The 21787-nt window shown below is 44.9% G+C and overlaps 1 protein-coding gene across 2 annotated transcripts in view; it reads left to right on the forward strand.

The window, feature by feature from the left end:
- Window positions 1-21787, forward strand: part of LOC144105583 (luciferin 4-monooxygenase-like) — a 39727-nt gene that overhangs the window by 13358 nt on the left and 4582 nt on the right. For both annotated transcript variants that reach the window (XM_077638702.1, XM_077638703.1), the window contains 6 exons: window positions 1320-1521; window positions 5143-5246; window positions 9201-9397; window positions 10837-11005; window positions 13523-13795; window positions 18704-18848. In XM_077638702.1, coding sequence (XP_077494828.1) covers window positions 1320-1521; window positions 5143-5246; window positions 9201-9397; window positions 10837-11005; window positions 13523-13795; window positions 18704-18848 — 1090 coding nt within the window. The remainder of the gene's footprint in view (window positions 1-1319; window positions 1522-5142; window positions 5247-9200; window positions 9398-10836; window positions 11006-13522; window positions 13796-18703; window positions 18849-21787) is intronic.

Consider the following 21787-nt stretch of genomic DNA (forward strand, 5'->3'; position numbering starts at 1 on the left):
ATATCGTTGCCAGCAAAACAAAATACCAGTGTCATCTGCGTAGATAATAAATTTTGCTTTAGGTTTAATAGTGACGATATCATTCACAATATACAGTGAATGATATCGTCTGTACATAATGGACAGTTTTAGCCTTCGATGTAAAGGTGCCTATTTTCACAACTTGAGTTCTATTGGATAGATAAGATTTCATAAGAGCTAGTTCCTGTCCTCGTATGCCATATTGACTTAATTTTTCCAGCCAAACGTTAGAGTTAACTAATCCGAAAAATGTGCAAGGGAATTTGCACAAGTCAGCCTTCTGTGACGCTGACCGACAGGGAATTCTATTTTCTAGAATCCTCTTTGGGCTATCAGGGAAGTTTCTGAGCTCTGTTGCTGTGTTTCTTGCTTGATGGTCTTAGGTGATTTTTTTCTTGTGATGACTACTGCTTTGTTGATGCACTATTTTTAGCATTTTCTATACATACTTGTACATTCAGGAATAAATATTCAGTTGAGAGTGTAGCCCTCGTCCTTGTTGTTTCTTCGTGCTGTCTTTACGCGCTTTTACCTCCATGATCCTCTCCAAGTTTGTCAAACTTCCATGTGTTTCCACGGAAAGGCTTTCGGATTGTGTTGGTCACAGCAGGTAATTTTTTTGGCGACATCAGAATACACACACTCCTCGTAAACGTTGTACCTGCGCCCAGCTGCCCGTTTATCGTGTTCCTTCACGTAGCTGAATACTTCAAATTTCAAGGCCGCAGTGATCGACATCGGGCGCCTACCCATTGCCGCCGACGGTTCGCGCCCGGCTGCACAGTATCCAACACAACACCCTAACTACTGAGACAAGGTACTGTTACTCTCCTGCAGACAGATAAAATCAGGGGCCTCTAACAGCGGGTAAGATGTGTTCAAAGGGCAGATAGGTAATTTAGGTTCAATTTGAAATCAACGTGAAAGATGAGTCGACAGATAAGAAGAAATGAGAAGAATGTAGAGTGCAGCGACTTCGGTGACCATTTATCATATCTTTGAATTGGTGGGGCTTTGCATTGTTGTGCCTTTCACAGCCCAGTTCTCGAGTGTGTTTTTCCTCCAGTAGTGACAACTCACATTCACTCTTCTTTTTTCTCTCCTTTAAATCCCCTCCCCATGTCTGGGGCAGCCAACCAGGCATTCCCTGATTAGCCTTCTTGCCCCCTTTCCCATCTTCTGACTTCTCCAATGCACTGTTGAGCAAACTACTTGACGAAGCAGCATGAACTGCTGTAATATTCCTGATAAAGAGCATGTGTAGTGCAGATGCTCAATCAACTGTTTCAACACTGCAGATACACGGAAAGGACCGCATCAGCTACTCGCAGTTCCTCGAAAGACTCAGAGCCACGGCCGCCGGCTTCCAGTCTCAAGCCATCGGCAAGGGCGACAGAGTTCTTGTGCACGTGAACAACGGCATCGACGGTTTCGTCGCAGCCTGCAGCATTCCGCTCACCGGCGCCACACTTGTGACCTCCGACGTCACGTTTAGCGAAGGTGGGTTTCGCCAACTCCGTCGTGCGATCAGCGGGTTTCATGCTCCTTCACGGCTTCCTTCGCGCGATGGGCTCTAATATAAAAGCTGAGAAAAACAGTCATCTTCCTAATCGGTTAATCTCTTAAGATCTACTATTCAGAAATATTTTGAAAACTTCTGGCACAATACAGAAAGCTAGTGCCGAAACTCGCGACACGGAGGGCGGCCGAGACGAACGCTCCACTTGTCTGTTCTTAATTGTCAGAGCTTTTTTATTACTCCTCAATCCCTCTGCTCCATCATATAGTCCAAACGATCTCATTCATAGCAATATTTCGTGACTGCCGAGGTAAATTATGCAAGGGCTTCAATTTCCACGCAACTATATTTTTGCAAAATTAGCTAGTGGGCCCCCTACACATGTTTCTACAAAATAACGCATATATAGTACAAACAAAGCCGAATATCTTTCCTTTTTACGTCTACCCACCATGGAATGCTTTTAGAACGAGCTGAAAGCGAGCCTGAAAGTCATTGAAGAACACCAAACTCCATACACAAAACCCTCCTACCTAAGGTTTGTGGCGCAAAAATTTCCACAAGGCATAAAGTAAGCTTTACCAAGTGTTTTCGACTTAAACCGAGAAGCCTTCTTGTGCACCGTCCGGAATGTTCAGGTCATTTTATCTCTGTAAACATTAAAAGGACTCATGACAGTAGTACTGATCGAACCGTTTAGCTTAGTCTTGAAGTCTTCGGTTTCTTATATGCTATAAGTAAGTTTACGAGCCAAACAAATTTCTCTCCTTTCCTTCATTCGCTTTCAAACTGGTTTATTATTAGTGCTTCAAAGTAAATAAACGAAATATTTTTTTTCTCTACTTGCTGGTACTGGAGACCTTGCGAGCTTCAAATACGCCATGTAGGAAGTAATGCTGACGGCTGTACTACCCGGCATTCCTAACACGTCGATTATGTTACGCTGGCGTGAAGCTCTCACAGCCGTGTGCTCTTCCCCTCCGCTTTTCTCGGCGACGATCGTCTGTTCACGCTTTCGTCTACTGCTGCCCTTGAGAGCAGACTACGTTGATGCGGCAACACCTGTCGGCGTACCTGCGAAACAAAATGCAGGGGTGAGCGGCTGCCAGGCAAGCGGGAGAATCCTAAATGAGCTGAATGGATGGATGGATGGATGGATGGATGGATGGATGGATGGATGGATGGATGGATGGATGGATGGATGGATGGATGGATGGATGGATGGATGGATGGATGGATGGATGGATGGATGGATGGATGGATGGATGGATGGATGGATGGATGGATGGATGGATGGATGGACGGATGGACGGACGGACGGACGGACGGACGGACGGACGGACGGACGGACGGACGGATGGATGGATGGATGGATGGATGGATGGATGGATGGATGGATGGATGGATGGATGGATGGATGGATGGATGGATGGGGCTGAACCTTTTAGATAGGGCAGTGGCTCAAGCCACCTAGCCTTGGCTTGTGAAATTTTACTCTTGTCTTGATTTTAGCCAGCAATCAGATAACCGTCACTTGGTTAATTCTACCCGCTTAAAATCTGCTCTTCCTTCACTGTCCTTAAACCCCAATGCTTTGAATAAATTAACCTCGCTGCTTTTCACTGCAAGGTGAAGCCCTTTACAGAAAAGCTTTGATTATATAGCAACGACATCTATCGGATGTCGTATGAAACTTCACCATTGTGAAGGACTAGCAGCTTCCACTTCTCAGCCCAGTCGTTTCTCCTGTATATTTTGCTGTCTCATTACCGCGCAAGGTACAACACTGAGGCGGCTCTGCTTGAAATTTTCATTTGCGGTGCACTCTCACAATCAGGCATTCATGCTGCCAAGCCCCGATTGCAGCCGGTGCCAGCGCATCGGCGATGCTCTCTTTAGGCGAGCAGTGGCGCACGCAGAATCAAGTGAATCGCGCATCCGGTGCATCTCTGCTCTGCCTGCTCTTCTCTTCCAACTCTTGCCCGGAGCGAACACATTTCTCCGGGCTCCGGAAATGGGTAACAGCAGTTATTCGCAACATAGAGCCCTTGTCCAAAACACAAAAAAGAGCGGTGGTTTAGCTATGGTTCAACCTGCAGTGACGCGATAGCTACAGCTGGCCGGGTGGAACTTGCTCAGTTGAATTGCAAAGTCAGTCTTTCGCCGCTCCGTTCCGCTGCACGTACCTTCATCTTTGTCCCACTTGACACGGCGCATGCTCGGGCAGCTCGGTTTCGCCGGCGCGCCGTGCCGCCATGAGCAGCTGCTCCGCACCACGTGGCTAGTCACGTGAACAACCATGTGACGAACAACGTGATCAGCCACGGTGCCGCGCCGCCGGCAGCTGCTCCGCACACGTCACCAACCACGTGACATCGTGGCGGCGCAACCACGGGGTGGCGACACCGCCACGCTGAAGCCTCGAAATGCTTACGCAATGTAGCTATCGCTACAAAAGGAATTTTGCCGCACCAGTGGAGTAACCGGCCCAGTCAAGTGCAGACCCGTGTTGTACTAGTAAAGACGTTTATAATAAAATTTGCTCTATGCGAAAGGCTCTGCTGTAGTTACACGCTGAGATCATCCCAGCAATTACGAAGGAGGCCATGCGTTGTCCATCATGACTCGATAATTTATCTTCAAGAAGGTTTTTAATTTTTATTTTTTGTCCAAATAACGAAATTAGTGTCTACATTATGAAATAAAATAGTAGTCCACGGTTACAGATATGCGCCGAGGTAGAGAAATGGACAATTAATGCGATCACTGCCAAGGCATGCGAGCCAGTCTTCTTAAATTATCTACGCAGCGTACACAGTCAACTTGCTGCAACTATCAGATGGCTACTTAAAATCTATCTCTAGGTATATCCACACAACATTGATGCCAGGACGACTTCTCCCCTTTACTGCTACATGATTACACAGATGATGCCATTACAGAAGCCGCCGTGGTGGCTGAGTGGTTATGGCGCTCGGCTGCTGGCCTGAAAGACGCGGGTTCGATCCCGGCCGCAGCGGCCCAATTTCGATGGAGGCGAAATTCTAGGGGCCCGTGTACTCTGCTATGTCAGTGCACGTTAGAGAACCCCTGGTGGTCGAAATTTCCGGGGCCCTTCACTACGGCGTCCCTCATAGCCTGAGTCGCTTTGGGACGTTAAACACCCATGAACCAAACCAAACTATTAAAGCGACACGCAGTTGGTCGCTGCTATGTGAGCCGGTTTTTACTTTCTCCTCTGTTTCACAGACAAGCTCTGGAAGCACTCTTTGCTGCATTCCTTACTGTCGGTCTGCCGTCAACACTACAATATATTGCGTGCAATAATAAATTTTATAATGAAACACACTTCTTACTCCTAATAATTCAACGTACGATTCAACAGAAGTGAATCATTTATTAAGCACATGCACGCTACTTTTCTACTGAACGAAAGAGCCCTCCTACTTCCCGACTACCCGAAAAAGAAAACTGCAGGATCTTTACTTGGCCAACAATATATCTGAAGGAGCTATATTCAATAAAAATTTTGCCTTCCGAAACGCCACGGTTTGGACAAGAGCGCAGTGCTCAAATTTTGTCCCACTTCTGCCAACTTACAGAGGAGCTTCTAGACCACGCTGCGAAGACTGACGCTACTCACGTTCTCACTGATGAAGGATATTTCGATCTCTTCAAGCGCATAGCCCCCCGCCTGAAATTCAAGGTAGGTACTTAATATTTGAATTTCGTCCGATTTTTCAGTTAATAAACTATGAGCTCAGCAGCTAGCAATAACTGAAAATTTAGTTTTCAAACGCTGTGTAACTGGATGTTACTGTTAGACTCAAACATCAGGGATTACTAGCTGCTCGGTACACTACCTGACTGAGTGCACGCGCGCTATAGTGCTTTGTCTGCTGTGCTTGCTTACTGATTCATGGCTGCAGTGTATGTCTGGCCGCCAATTTTAGAGATCACTTCGATGTCACTGGTTTGTGACCTTGTTCTTAGGCTTTCAGGTCCTTCCGTAATTTTTTCCTGTTAATCTGTTGTTCATTATTTATATTCTATTAGTTGCAATTGCAGTATCAATTTGCCGAGCATTTTTGTCCCATTCACTTTTAGTATTGCTGGAGTTTTTGTTCTGTTTTCTTGGTTGTTGTGTCGCCAGCTCTCTGCTAATTCCTTCGCCTACCCTGAAAGAAGAAGACGACGCCACTGTCAGGCAGCAGCCTGGCAACATAGCCATGTAAACAGAAAAAACACAAACCCAGAAAACCTGAACCGCCACTTTTGCTTTAGTTAATTCTAGCTTCAGTTTTTTTTTATCTTAGTTTTCACCACTACCATCGCGCGCCGCATAGCGCTGGACATACGAAATTACTGCAGGAGTGTTGAACGGTTGTCACGCAAATACGTATTTTCTATGATCGTCAGAAGTAGTCAGACGGAGCACATTTCGACGAGAGGTTTTATACCGGGCAGAAATAGTATGCTATCATTATTATGTTTTCACGGGATATCTGCGTGCTCCTCACTTTTCTCACTATTCCATATTAAAATATCCTCTTTTGAGGTAGGTTGCGTTCATTACTGCGCGCTGATAGATGGCGCTGGTTGGTAACGAGGCAGAGTAGAGGACTGTGGAAGACTGTGGAGGTTCTAGTGCTGACGTTTGCCGTAGAAAGTCAATAAGGAACACTCCTGACGATACCAAAAAGGTTAATAAAAAAATACAAGACTGCCATCAGTGATCTGCGGATATGTTTATTGTTATGGTGAAATCCTACATAATATAAAAAATTGCATTCATAAACGGTTTTCGCCCAAAAATGCTTCCTTCCAGAATTGTTGGGTATATTGTAATGAAATGCCAATTTAATGCAGGTTCTCGGCGCAATGAAGAAGGTCATAGAATTTTTTAACAACATTATTTTGCAGTGTGAACTGAGGTTAGCCTCTTAACAACGCTGAGCAAGAAATCTCGGTGAGCTGCCGAAAATCACAAGGGAGAAATTATTAGTTAATGAGCATTAGAGTAGCCACGTCGCAAATTTTCGCTGCGCTTGTGAAGCCGTGCCGCGGAGGGAGTGAATGCCGCAAAATAGGAGGAGAGAGTCACAAAATTCGGCGCATATTAGAAAGGCCGCAGCGCGTAAGCAATCGCGCCCACGCGCTGTAAAATAAAACAACAGCGGGGAAGGACCCCCGGAGAGCGCGTAACATGGCGGGTGCCGCTGCCCTTTCCACTCAGCTCGCCGGGGCGGCGCCAGAGTAAACTTAGCCACGCGCGGCGTCGATTTCTCTAGAATGTCTGAGAAGTTTCTACTCATCGTCGACGGAGAGGACGTGACCTTGACCGCGCTAAAGTGATACCCTCTCCCCTTCGCTCTTGCGCCGATGACGTCGCGTGGCGAGAATGACCCGGATTTTTCTGGGAGGTGGTTTCCGCGCTCGACCAATGGAGTCACGCGCCCGGTGCGAGAAGGAGCTTGTGCAGTTGATAATGCGTATAGGTGCGCGCCTGCCTTGGCGCGAAGAACAAACAGACGCGGACCGCGTCTATAAATGAGGGGCTGTAACCGCTGTCAGTCAGCCCGAGCCGCCGTTTAAGCCTCAGAGAAGCGCGCCCGCTCTACTCCCGGGAGGACACCACTCGCCCAGCCACGGACCAGCGAGGCAACGTGCGCCAGTCTGCGGATCGGCCCCGTCGTGCTCCTTAGGTTGTCGGACTGTCCCAGTGCCCGGTGAACAAATTGTGTTTTGTTTGATTGTCTCTGTGTTAGCGCACTTTACGTGGAAAGATTTTGTTGAATTGTAATCTCTCTCAATTGTTACTTTGCACGTGTTGCATGGTATTTGTGAATCACTTTGTATGTGCTCGTACGAGTGATTGTGAAAACCTCTGTATCGCCTCTATGCTGTATAAACTTTGTTTCGTTTTGTGTACTTTGGCTCCGACCCATTATCTGGTTTTCGACCGGCGAAAGCTGGGCACCAAACGACCAAACTCCTTGTCACTTAGTAGCTGGTCTCCGGCTGAGCTTGCCACGCTGAGTCGCGGGCATCTCCTCTGTGACTGAGACCGCTACCCCCACACGCTCTAAGGCAGTCTGGAAGCGCACACAAAAGTGTGCGAAGGGGTGTTAGAGAGAAGTAAAAAATTTTAACATCGAAAAGTTGAGAGAAGGAAGGAGCAAGGCTAATGATGCATTGTCATGAAAAGCATGTCATGTGACGTCACCAAACCGCAAATGGAATCGCGAAAGCGCAAGCAATGACCAAAAATGACGCCAGCAAGCCGGAAATCAAGGTATCGAACCAGAAGAAGCATGTGGTGTGACGTATGCAGTGGCAAAAAGCCATGCTCACGCATCACTATCTGACATACCCATGGATCGCGTGCGAATTGATGTTTGATGCTGGCATGCCCTGTTTTTGGGGCGCGTTTGGGGCAGACGCACAAGTTCGCAAATAAAGAAGATACAAGAGACGAAGTAGGCAAGACACGCATCTTATTCGCCTTAAGTTCCTGACCGTGCATTGTGTTTCAAATTACCGTAAACTTTGCGATGGGGAATACCATGATCAAAGATTTGTGGTTGGTAGCACGCCCATAACTTTAGGAACCATAGCTGTAACTGTGATGCTAACTGCGATATTTGTGAACAGGATTTTAAGCAATGCTGCCAAAATACGTTTTGACAAAAAAGCACAGATTCTACAATAGGCTGACTATTTTAACCCCTATAACTGAGTAGTAGGCGGGCAAACTCCTGCGGGTTATCATTAGTTGCAATCGCGGGATTCAGATATCTCAGATTATGATGCACATATACCGATGTTTCTTATTCGCCACCTAAAGAACGAGAAAACACGAAACTTTTTATAAGTGCGACATGAACAGTTCTTGTTTCTTTCTTTTTAACCGTTTCTTCTAGTACTGGCACAGGAGTGTTTGTGATGCCTTTCTCAATTTTCTGCCTTGGGATCGTGTTAAAGAATGAATGTTTCAAAGGGCCGAATTTGTGACAGAATCAGTGTTCCTTCATTAATACGCCCTCGCCATCTCTTTCTAAGCCTGAGTCTGGAATAATCTTCTGTCACTTCTGCCAGGTCAATTACTTGGATATCTGCCGAATTTACACAAGGTTAGGGCATATATTCCTTGCTGTGACGCACGCGTTCCTGATTAAAGATGTTTTTGTTCCTAAAAGAGTTGACAAGAATGATTACGATGCATTGTAACGTCTACGTGCAGTTACCTTCTTGAATGCGCAATTAAAATGAAGCCAATGAATTCAAAAAGAGTAAAGTGAAGAGCTTTTTCGGTCCATGAAAATTGCATTTACAATAATTAAAGTGAAGCTTAAGGCTTAAGACAACTTAACATTATAAATTCTCCTGCGACCAGCCTGGAAAGCTTGCGGGCTGTAGACAACTTTAAATCTTTCGGATATTCCTCGACGTTGTGTAGCAGCCACAAATATGTGCTCATTTCGCGCACTTAAGCTTACCAACTTTACCTGCTAAATACGCGTACAAACATTCTCCAAACTGAAAATTCACCTTATGTATGTTGTAAAAGTTATTTCCGCTCAAAGTAATGCGGCATTTTTTCTTCCCCGACCACAGGACCATATTCCTCCCAAGCACATTTATTTTGTCTTCATTTCAGAAAATCTTCTCCCTCACGGACCTGCCTGGATGCATTAGCATCGCGAAATTCTCCTCCATAGAAGCCACAGAGTACAAGGAAGTGCTGGGCTGCGACGACCGCGTTGTGTTTGTCGCCCACTCGACCGGAACCACTGGCGTCTCTAAAATTATCGAGATAACACAGCGAAACTTCCTGTCACAAATATGTTGTCGAGAGTAAGTTTGACTCGTCATGTTCTTTCAACTCTCTCCGTATTTAATTTCCATGCTAAAAAGTATTCTGTCAACTCACATTGCACTTTATGAGCCTGAGCCATGTTGCTATATTGCTACGATGCTGGAGTTGCTTTTTTCCAGCCCATTTTCGCTGGCTGCGGTGGGCAAATCAGTTTCTCGACAATCAACCATTTTTACCGGTCCCCGATATGCTTTAAAGGAAGTTGTGTCATTGCCCTAATTTGAGAGAAACGCAATGTTACTGTTGCTGAAATCAATTCTTGGACTCCATCTCGTGTTTTCAGGGGTGGAAAGTGCCTTTTTTTTCCTTTGCACAATCCTTGCCATCGGTTGGGACGAGAGATCTAAAGGTGCTTTAAACACTTTTAAATATCTATCGGACAACACCAAGTCCTGCGTAGTGATTTTAAGGCAAAAGCCTTTAATGGCTCATGCTCGCCGCCACGATCGTGCCCGTCCGTCAGTCCGTGACGCATCGTTTAGTGGGAACTAATACAGATAGGAGAAAAAAGAATGAATGCTTCAGATAGAGGAGGAAAAAATGACCATAGAAACAAAGTTTGATGACTGTAGAGTAATTATGCAATTCATTATAGCCAAAAGTGTCAGAAATGCGTCGAAATAGCGCGGACGTCAATTTAGCCACGGGAATGGTGGGACGTCACATCCACCGGAAGTTGTCACAGCGCAGTGGAAAAAAAACAATGGACGGAAAAAACGCCGTATTAAGTAATTAGTAATTACTAAGTAACGGTAATTAGTAATGATTTTTAACTAATTACTTGATTAAAAAATTTACAGAGGTAGCAAGAGGAGCAGCCAAAGTCGCTCGGAAAGCTTTCGCCTCACGCAGTTTAGATCGTCAAAGTGCACCCCGAATTTTTAAACGGTTATATGAAAATGCGCGATGCCAGTTCTTTTTCAAGCAGGTGACCACATTGACCGTACCGTCAACGATTGGATTCAGGAAGGCTCCTAGGGTAGATATTTAACGAAAAACAAGCAGATTTCATGCTTTCTTTTGGTGAGTTCTACGACCTACGCAGCGTAAGCGTACTTCATTATTCCATAAAAATAAGAAAAGAATCCCAAGAAGTGGTCATGATGTAGGCCACCAATATACAGCTTTCTAAGCGCGTCATAATTTTAATCAAAGTTTATCACCATTTCTTCTTTCAATCCATATATATAAATGGTCTTCGACTTATGTGAACCATTGAGACACAGCACGTAAACGACCAGGCCGCATAAAAACCGCAGCTCTTTTATCTAAAATATTTCCACTAAATGGTCTTTAAAAATTGTTCAAAAGCCATTGTTGAGAAAAAATATCGGCTAATTGTTTGAAGAGAGCACGGACACTTTTCATTACCAAAATGGTGCTTCAGTGCTAATGAAACCCGACGCTGTTCTTGCAGGACATTTAAGCTTGCGACATCGGAGGACATCTGCCTTGGAGGCGGGAACATATCATTCTATGTATGCTACACGTACTCATTTTTCATCGTCTCTATTGGAGCAACCCTCGTGCTGCTCGACAAGTATAGTCCAATCCCAGATGTCTTCGCCGCGTTCCGAGATCATAAGGTAAGCTCGGAGCCACATGAGCATTTGTACCCACGCAAAATACCATGCCGAAGTGAACATCGTTGGACCCGTTAGTTCATGATTCTAGCTATGGAACTGGAACAGCGCCAATAAACGCGACAGGAAGACAAGAACTGACAGCCACAGCGCCTATTCCTGTCACTTGTCTTCCTGTCTCGTTTACAGGCGCCGCTCCAGTGGTATGATTATTATGCCGAGTGGCGCGGGTTTCTTTACAATGGTACTTTGCGAGAGAGCCCTCTGAGTTGATGGTGTCGGCATAAGCGTTGAAGTCCCAGTCGAATGCCGCCACCAAAAACTCTCCCGCTGTCCTCCTGGCCACAAAAATTGCTCTGTACGGCTCCGGCTATGAGCCTGAGGCCACCAGCCTGATGAGTAGAGAGCCTGCTAACATGCCGTAAGGCTCAGGCTTTGGACCTGGAGCAATATGTGAAGGAAAAAACTGTTTGTACAAAGTTGCAAATTGCCTACTCATTTCTTTGCCGAATTTGAGAATGATTTTTTTTATATTATGCGTTGAAAAGATATCTAGCTAGACATCAAAAACTTTATTTGTCGCATATAAATATGTAACAATCCATAAATTCTTGCTAGAACTTTCTTCCGTTGATATTGGTCACTACTCTGTCATCTGCGGTCACGTGATTGAGGTAGCCCTCGTAATCGGCGTACTTATGGAGGATGCAGGCATTTACAATGCCGCTGTTGATGTCACTTCATCCCCTTATGGTAACAACCAGGCTGACATCTCCTTTTCCATTAAAGTCCTTTTCCTTCCTTCCCTTATGGTAATGCATGATTGCGTTAGCGTTTATTTTAGGGCTGTAAAAGAAAAAACGCTGTGGAATTTACGAAGGTGTGAACCATTTTGCACCCTTTTCATTCGGTTCCTCAATGTTTTTAGCGCTAAAATAGTCAAGGTGAATTACGTCCACCCTGAAACTTTTGGTATGGTATGGTGTGGTACGGTAGCGTTTTGTGTTGCACGATTGGGTACGGTATTCTCAGGTACAGTACGGTATGGCATGGTACGGTATGATATGCGAGGTTTCGCATCCAGAGGATGCACGTTCGCCGTAACAGAGGGCTCTGGAAAAATTTCGACGAGCTGCTGTTTCTAAACCTGCACTGCCATCACGAAAGACGTAAACGTTTTTGCATTTCGCCTCAAAAGAAATCGGGCCGCAGTGGCCGGAAGTCGATCCAGCGCGACATTGGGTAAAGTAAACACGTCTTTTTGTAAGGTGTACTTTACTTTCTCAAGAATCTAAGTGATGTAAAAAGATTAAAAGCTACCTGGCCAAGGCGGGGCATTAACGAAGCTCTAAATTGAGTTTTGTTGAAGAGTGCCTTACATTGAAACCAATTAGCAGACGTAAACAACCCTCTCCGCCTGAGATATTTTGTTCCGCTTCATTTATTTCGAAGACATAGATGAGCCAAGGTTTGTATCTAACCAGGTTTAGGTATTTCAAAATGGGCACTGTAGAACAGGAGCAAATTAGGACAAACTACTCGCTCGTTTGCCAGCTCACTCGCTTTGGCATGTAGCACTTGTGTGGTCGCTGGAAGCACCGCTGAGCTCCTCAATTTCACGAGCTCAGCCAGTTCTCATTGCCCTTCGGGAAGGCGCCCTTTCGTTGGGCTCTTAAAAGGCCCTCCTCTTTTGCGGCGCAAGCAAATACCAGGCTGCCCGTCTAGCGGTGAACAATATATCTTTTTGTCGACCCAAAGCCCCGACCGGCTTGCAGGTTCGAAGACTGCTCTGCAGCGAGCACAACGTTTCGTTTGAATCACACCGTCTGCTTGGTGCCATCATATCGGTGAAAAATCACGCGTGAAAAACTTGCACAGCCCCGGATCGTTCCCAAGCCGCCACACGAAGAGAAAACGAGGTCAAAAAGGCAGACAGTGCTCTTGTGGGCTTTTATCGGCATCGGCCACGTATAGTAATGACTACAATGCCGTCTTCTTTTGGCGTTTCGCTGACGCGCCATCTACATACTACTTATTTCTATCTTTTATCTGTTGTCACCGCATTTTAAAACTGCCGCGACAAAATCCTCCAGTCTAAGTCGACTGAAGAGTTTCATAACTCGTGGTTTTTTCTTTAATATATCGGCCTAGATTCGGGCAAATACGGCAGTAGGAGTGTTTATTTATGGAGTAATTCTTCATTAGAATACACCCAAGAGCGGCTGTACGGCTACAAAGATAGGGCACACAACTTTCTCAGAAGTCATGTGGACGCGGATCGGCAATCACTGCCTAATAAAATAACTTCTCCGTCATCGTGGTTACCCCCAGTACATTGGACTAACTGTGTAGCTTTATTTTGTACCCATCAGGCGGTGCTCATCTGGGCAGAAATGAGCAAATCTTTTTCATAATTAAAATATACGGCACATTGAGGATTTCCTCTCGATACATTTCACTAATAGTATTTTTTCCGTGATTACTGACCTCTTGTCGGGCTGTGTACTTCTTGCTTTTAAGGCCAATGTTGTGCACGCTACGCCCATGAAGATTCTTCAAATAGTCTTCGATGTGAAGAACAGTGGACAGTCGTTTCCCCACGTGAAGAAGTTCACCACTCTGGGAACGCCCATGTCCGAGAAGATAAAATCGGAGATCTTATCAGCTTTCTCGCCTTCCGAGGTCCGAAGCTGCTACGGCATGACGGAAGTTAGCGGGTATCTCTCAGCTCCGCCTAGTGGAGAATTCTCGGCCGGCGACGTAGGCTTCCCAGTCTCCAGCGCGCGATTGAAGGTAAGCCCGTGTCTGAATGCTCCATTTCTTACTGAGATATTTCAAGAAAGTAAAATGTTAGCCGCACGAGCCATGTGAAGCCGAGAACAATGCTGCGTTATGGGCAGAAATCCCTTTTTTTACAGCAGGTAGTAAGTACAGTAAATACCGATGTTCATGGGAGTCAAGTCGGCCGCAAATTCACATCAGATTTAAGATTTCCACTCTCACGACACTGATAAAATACATACCTCATTCCGGACGGTGAAGTTCACCACAACAATCATCATCATCATCATCATCATCATCAGCCTGACTACACCCACTGCAGAGCGAAGGCCTCTCCAATGTCTCTCCAATTAGGCCCTCCTTTGCCAGCTGCGCCCGCCCTATGCCTGCAAACTTCCTAATTTCATCCGCCCACCTAACCTTCTTCCGCCCCTGCTACGCTTGCCTTCTCTTGGAATCCACTCAGTTAGCCTTAAGGACCAGCGGTTATCATGCCTTCGCAGTGCATGCCCTGCCCAAGCCCATTTCTGCCTCTTGATTTCGACCAGGATATCATTAACTCGCGTTTGTTCCCTCACCCACTCTGCCCGCTTCCGGTCTCTTAACGTTACACCTATCATTTTCCTTTCCATGGCTCGCTGCGTTGTCCTTAACTTAAGCTGAACCCTTTTCGTTAGCCTCCACGTTTCTTCCCCGTAGGTGAGTACCGGAAAGATACAGCTGTTGTATACTTTTCTCCTCAGGGATATTGGTAACCTGCTATTATGATCTGAGAGAACCTGTCATATGCACTCCACCTCATTCTTATCCTTCTAGTTATATCCCACTCATGATCCGGATCTGCTGTCACTACCTGCCCTAAGGAGTATTCCTTTAGCACTTCCAGCCCCTCGCTGCCAACTCTGAACTGCTGTTCCCTTGCTAGACTGTTGAACATCACCTTGTTCTTCAGCATGTTTATTTTTAGACCCAGCGTTCTGCTCTGCCTGTCTAACTCATTGATCATAATTTGCAGTTCACCTCCTGAATGACTCGGGAAGTCAATATCATCAGCGAATCGGAAGTTATTTAGGTGTTCTCCATAAACTCTTATCCCCAACACTTCCCAATTCAGGCCTCGGAATACCTCCTGTAAACAGGCGATGAATAGCATTGGGGAGATCGTCTCCCCTTGCCTGACGGCTTTTCTTATTAGAATTTTATTGCAGACTCTATGGAGGACTATGGTAGCTGTACAGTTTCAATATATATATATATATATATATATATATATATATATATATATATATATATATATATATATATATATCTTCCAGTATTTTGACATAAGGTTCTTGTGCACCCTGTTTCCGCAATGCTTCTATGAATGCTGAGATTTCCACTAAGTCAAATGCTTTTTTGTAATCAATGAAGGCTATATATAGGGGTTGCTTATATTCGACGCATTTCTGTATCACCTGATGCGGAATGTGAATATGATCTCTTGTGCAATATCCTTTAAGAAAGCCTGCCTGATCATTTGGTTGATTAATGTCTAAGGTTGCCCTCACTCTATTAGCGATTATCTTAGTAAATACGTTGTAGGCAACGGACAGTATTCTGATCGGTCTGTAATTTTTCAAATCTTTGGCGTCTTCATTCTTATGAAATCAGTTTATATTTCGATTCTTCCAAGCTTCTGGTAAGGTCGAGGCAATAAGGGATTGAGTACACCGGGTGGCTAGTTTCTCTTGCAGAATCTCCCCTCCGATAATCTGCTGTTACCTAATCCTCACCAGCTGATTTTGCCGTTTGCATTGCTCCTAAGGCTTTCTTTATTTCCTCTTTCGTTACTGCCGTGAGGACGCATTGCTGTGCGCTACTGTCTCCATCATTAACGTCCTGATTGTATTGGCTACTGTATAAATTTGGGTAGAACTCTTCGGCTACTTTAGCTATCTTATCCATATTGCTAATGATATTGCCCTCCTTGTCTCTTAACGCATATGTCTTCATTTTACCTGTGCCTAGTTTCCTTTCACCAAATTTGGCTGTCTCCGTTCTTTAGAGCATGCTCGATTCTCTCCATATTAAGCTTCCTTATGTCGGCTACCTTGCGCTTATTTATTAACTTCGATATATCTGCTAGTTCTATTCTGTCTGTAGGGTTAGACGCCCTCATGCTTTGATGTTCCTTAATCAGATCTTTCGTCTCTTGAGATAGCTTGCCGGTATCCTGTGGAACCGTCCTACCACCTACTTCTACTGCGCAGTCCCTAATGATAGCTGTGAGATTATCGTTCATTGTATCATTAAGAACTTCTTCCTCAGTCAAAGCTTAATATCAGTTCTGCAGCCATATCCTGAATTCCTCTATTTTCCCTCTTACTGCTAGCTCGTTAATGGACTTCATCTTTACTAGCTTCTTCCGTTCCCTCTTCAAGTCTAAGCTGATTTGAGACCTCACCATTTTGCGGTCGCTACAGCGCAGCTTTTCGAGGACATACACATCCTGAACGATGCCAGGGTGAGCACATAGTATGCAGTCAATTTCATTTTTAGCCTTACCATTGGGGCTCTTCCAGGTCCACTTCCTGTTCTGTCGTTTTCGGAAAACGTATTCATGATGTGTAAATTATTTCTATCGGCGAACTCTACCAATAGCTCTCCCCTGCTATTCCTAGAAGCTATCCCATAGTCGCCTACCGCCTGGTCGCCAGCTTGCTTTTTGTCCACTTTCGCCTTGAAGTCGCCCACTTTTACAGTGTACTGTGTTTTTACTTCGTTAATTGCCGATTCCACGTCTTAATAGAAGCTTTATACAGTCTGTTCATCATGACTAGATATGGGCGCGTAGGCCTGCACTACCTTCAGCTTCTACCTCTTATTCAGCCTAATTACGATATCTGCCACCCTTTCGTTAATACTACAGAACTCCTCTACGTTGCCAGCTATATCCTGATTAATGAGAAAATCCCACACCTAGTCCTCGTCTATGACATGCCCAATACTCATGTTCTAGGCGTGACCTTCTCGGGGGAGGCCTCACTGGGTAAACACTTTTCGGTACTTCTTCATCGAGCAATCATCGTGTGAATAGATTCCCTCAATGCAAGCCATCTTCTCTCAGCAAGCCTCGCATTTCTTCCCCCGTACTCTGCATATGTTTAAATATCGAAACTTTTCGCGCAGAATCCCAGCTGTAAGACGAACCTTTTTTTTTTACATTATGACCATGACAGTCCTGTTTTAAAGCCCAAAAGTTCAATGAAACCCGAAGAATTGCATGCTGCAGATCATATCAGCTGTTTGCGTTTGAATCCAGGGATTGTTTTCTTTGCCTCTCATGGGGTAAGACGACCGTCACTATAAATCGCCGAATTTTTCATTTTCTTTTCGCCTACACTGATTATTGACTGAATAAGTGACGCCAGCATGCCACTGTGTTTCACAATGCCCAGCACTAAACGACGCCTGTTGGAAGCTCTCGATGTGTAGTCCGGAGTTTATATTTCGTAGCGTGGCCAGAGTAAACAGCGTTCGAAATTCTCGAAGGTTTTCATCATCCACTCAGGCGAAAAAATGCCAAGCCAGCAGCTCTTCTGTCACCTTTACCACCATTGTTCAACGTGCCAGCAATTCTCATCTCATTGTGTAATTACAGTGTGCGAGGAAAATCCTGGCATTCATTTCAGTGGGCTGGCCGGTGCACCTTACGCTCGACCAATCAGTTATTTTCGATTGTTTGGCGCGTGGTAACCTTAGCTGCTTATCTGCCACAAAACCCGACACAAGATATAATTGCCTCCGTATTGTCGCCATTGACCCCTCGCAGGTGTTGTACTTCATTCGTTCATATTCAGAACCTTCACGATGTAATTAATATTGTATTGAAACGGGAAACTTACTCAACGATGTTGACTCTCGACACTTTCAGGCAGCTGCGAACGCATTTGCCATAACACATTAAAGTGTTATGGCACGACTAACTGCACGACTATCACTTTTTCATAAACTTTATCATCATCCATTTCTTCATAACGACTTTTTTTCTTTGCCTCCTTCGATTTTTGACCGCCGCGATCATCCCTTTAAAGTTAGGCGTTTCACGTGCAGAACATTTAACTATGCACATTCATTCTTACCACGCACAATATCTGACTGGAACACTCTGCCTTCACATATCACAACCACCACTGATCCTTATAAATATTTTAATCTTATATCTTCAATAACTACTGCTTAACTCTTCGCATACATCGTTATTTTTAATGGTATGTTATTGCAGGGTATGTTATTAAATGATTCATTGCATTAGTGTTCTGTTTGTATAATTTTAATACTGCAGTAATCTTCGTTCTTTGCCGCGCTGCCATTCTTTTGATCTTTTTGCTTACTTATGTCATGCGAAGTGTCTTATTTTTGCTTTTGTTGTTTTATATTTGTGGTTTTGTTTTATTCTGTTCATTTGCCTGTGCCCCCCCCCCCCTATGTAATACCCTCTCGAGGGTCTTTAGGGGTATTCTGTATAAATAAATAAATAAATAAATAAATATACCTATTTGAAAATGCGCGCCAGCTAGATGTCAGTCCACGCAATGACAACTGGTCCTCATAGTTTGCATCCTGTGTCTAAAAAACCTCTGCCTTACTTAAACGCTCCCTGGTAGTGGAAAGCTACATACCGTTTAGGTCGTCAGTGTGCGCATGGTGTACCACCCATTCACAGCGGCTGCTGTTTTGCCGTGACTCCTATCATCCCACATTACCGCGTGCTGACGGACTTCGCTTGAAGGGTACTGCAACGTCCTTGTTCATACCGCATTCCGGCTCTGGTGGTTTATGCATTCGACGAGAACAATGCCGAACAAAGCCCGTGCGTTAAAACCTACGCTCTGCACGCACATGATTTGCCCAATCACGAAGATACCTTTTTTTCAGATCGTAGACGCTGCTACAGGAACTCTGCTGGGTCCAAACCAGACGGGTGAAGTGCTCTTTCACACTCCTCACTTTATGGTGGGCTACTACAAGGACCCGGCAGAGACGGCAAGCTTCACCAACAATGAAGGCTGGGTTCGAACGGGTGAGCGCACATATGGTTCTATTTAATGTTATTTACAAAAAAGTACTAATCTTTGCAAAATATCACATCTTTCAACAGCTCGTGATTTTGTTGCTTGAACTTTATCTTTCATTTATACGGCGGTGATACATAGACGTCTGTGTTTAGCCAAAATTCTTCACGCTTAACGCACGGCTACTAACTCTGTGTCACTACATTCCAGTGCTACCATTAAACTTCTTCGAATATCCACAACGTTTTCCATCATATCCAGATAAAGCTTTGTCTATACGTACACTACTGCGCCCCTGCGGAAGACGGCATGGCAACGCGCCGGCACTATCGTGGCGTCACGGCCCTACACATCGAAAAGCGAAGCTCCAGCCAGCTGAGCGAATTGGAAGGCAGCTGTTATCTTTTCGCAACAAATGGATTCATAACAGACGAGTAGATGGAAGGTAACCAAAAATTCAAGCAGGCACTTAAGACAACTTACGTGCGGTAACCCTAAAGCATTCGTGCTTGCATTATGGCGCCCTCTGCTGGGCCACCGTCGCACATTGCGAACGGAATTTTCAGTGGGTGCAGCATTATGGTGCTACGCCACGCCAAGTAAGAAGAAAATTTACCGAAAACGTAATTTTGTACTCGTTTAATTGCGACGTGTGTAATTTATATGCTCAGAATTTTTACTTATGTACGCTTCTAAGACAATTCTGCATTCAGTAGACGCGCCTTTATTCAGCAGCAAACGTCGGGCCGTCGGGGCGCAGTGCAATCGTCCCCCTCGCGTACACCGCAGGCCCAGGTTCTATACCCCCATAGACCCAAATTTTCCTGTCTTATTTCATTTTCATTGAATGTTCAGTGATTTGTCGAGAGAAGTAACATAATAACAACCCGCCCACCATTTCAGGTGGTAATGACAAATTATTCGTCGAGGGGTGTCCCGTTACCTTGTGACGTCATCACAACCTGTCTACCGGCTTTCGAGCAACGTATTTTCTAGACAGCAACTTCCAAAGAGAATCGAAATAAGAAATCACCGTAAAATGGGACACTTGCAAACGTCGGCACTGTCACAGTATAGCGGACACCTGATACTGCCGATAGCAGTCTGAATATTGCTTTCGATGGACTGACATTTGCGATGAAACAGAAGCAAGCACACACCGAAGCTGCTACAAAGGCTGGGGCAAATGTGAAACCGTGAGCTATAGAATTGCACGCTTAATGTGACTTCAGTGTCCACACAGTTTTTGGTGTAGGTGAACGAGTTTTCTTCGTACACTGCGTGCTCTTTGAGCTTCAATCTCTCAAGAGCTTCGCGAACTCTTGGGAACAAAATATTCGTTCGGAATATATTGAAAGCAATTCAGTAAAGGATAAATGCAAAACTCAATGCGTTGTGGGCTGTGAGAGCACGTAAGGAACCCCAGGTGGTCAAAACAAAACAAAACCAGAATCCTCTACTACGGCGTCTCTCGTAATCCCATGGTACAATAAATCACCCAAAGCATATAATATCGTGCTTAGTTTCCAGCTTGCTTTTCCGCTTGCGTTGCGTTGTTTTTCAACCACGCAATAGTACAGCGATGTTGCACGACGAAATTTCATAAGAGCTTTGAAGCCCCTCCCCCGACTGGGCGTCTTTTCTGCACAAGGACTGTTCCATTTCGGTTACATCTTACCGAACATTTCAAGGAGCGTCAAGAAGGCTTCGCAGTGTTGGTGGGTCCAAGAGCACCACACATTTTAATACTATTAGCTCACACTGGAAGCTCTAAAGATTTTCTCAGATTGAGAAATCGGTTGCTGAGTTTGTACTCCCTGTCATTTCAACGACCCTTTTAGCAAGACAAAGCAAAATAGCCTCCACTAAGTTTGCTTCCAGCTGTTCTGTGAACGAGCTTTCTTCGTACACTGCGTGCTATTTGAGCTTCAATCTCTCACGAACTTCGCGAACTCTACCTACGAAAGACCGTTTCTGCACTCAATCGAAGCTCCCTGGGATGGCTCCCAGGCGCACATCCGATTTTATAAATGTGATAAAGAGACACAAGGATCCTCCCGAGCATTGGTCTAACTGTTCATCGAGCAGGGCTGGTGCACATAGTGAGGCAAGCAACGAATCCGTGTAGTTGGCATCTCCTGATTACTGCATTCATACAAATACTAGATGTAAAATTGGATCATTTGAGTGATACAGTCCAACTCAGACATACCGAGCTCTAAGTGCATTGCAAAATTGTTCAATATATCGATAATTTTATGCATCAAAAGTGGCAGTAGATAAGCTTATCTCTAACTCAGGAACAAGAGTACAGAGGACGGTTTTCTGGAAATAGCTACTGCCTATAATGGGACATCTACTCATGTTATCAGAAGAATATAGAGTAATGGTTCATCACTCATGTTATCAGAAAAATATAGAGTAATGGTTCATTAGAGTCATTGCGCAGTTGCTTTCTGCGAAACCCTGGGCAGCGAAGCGAGCGAAATACGCCAGGCGAATGCCACCGCAAAGATTTTTAAGTTGGGATGACTTCACCACATCACAGCCATGTGATGCTGAAATTGAGCACAGGATATCGAAGACCACCCGCAAGCACACTTGTATTTACTTTGTAAGATGGTTTCAAAGCGCTCGTGCTCCCGACAGACTGCCACGCCTGTGGAGATTACCCGTCTCTGTGCGCAAAGAGTAATCGAAGAGCGCTATTAGGAGAAGCGCCTCCTGCAGGGGAGCCGTGCGCAGTTCGATATATAAACGACTGGAGAAATTTGGGTTCGATATACTCGATGACATTCGTGTCCTTATACACCGAATTTTGTAAGGACTAATCTATATGTTTAATGCAGGCACTAATTTGAAATAACCAGGTTTGATAAATGTCGATGGACTGTATACCAATTTTTATAGTCCGGTCTTCACCCTGGTGTTCGTATTTTATACTCTT

This window comes from Amblyomma americanum, chromosome 9 (assembly GCF_052857255.1).
Source record: "Amblyomma americanum isolate KBUSLIRL-KWMA chromosome 9, ASM5285725v1, whole genome shotgun sequence".
NCBI classification, from domain to species: domain Eukaryota; kingdom Metazoa; phylum Arthropoda; class Arachnida; order Ixodida; family Ixodidae; genus Amblyomma; species Amblyomma americanum.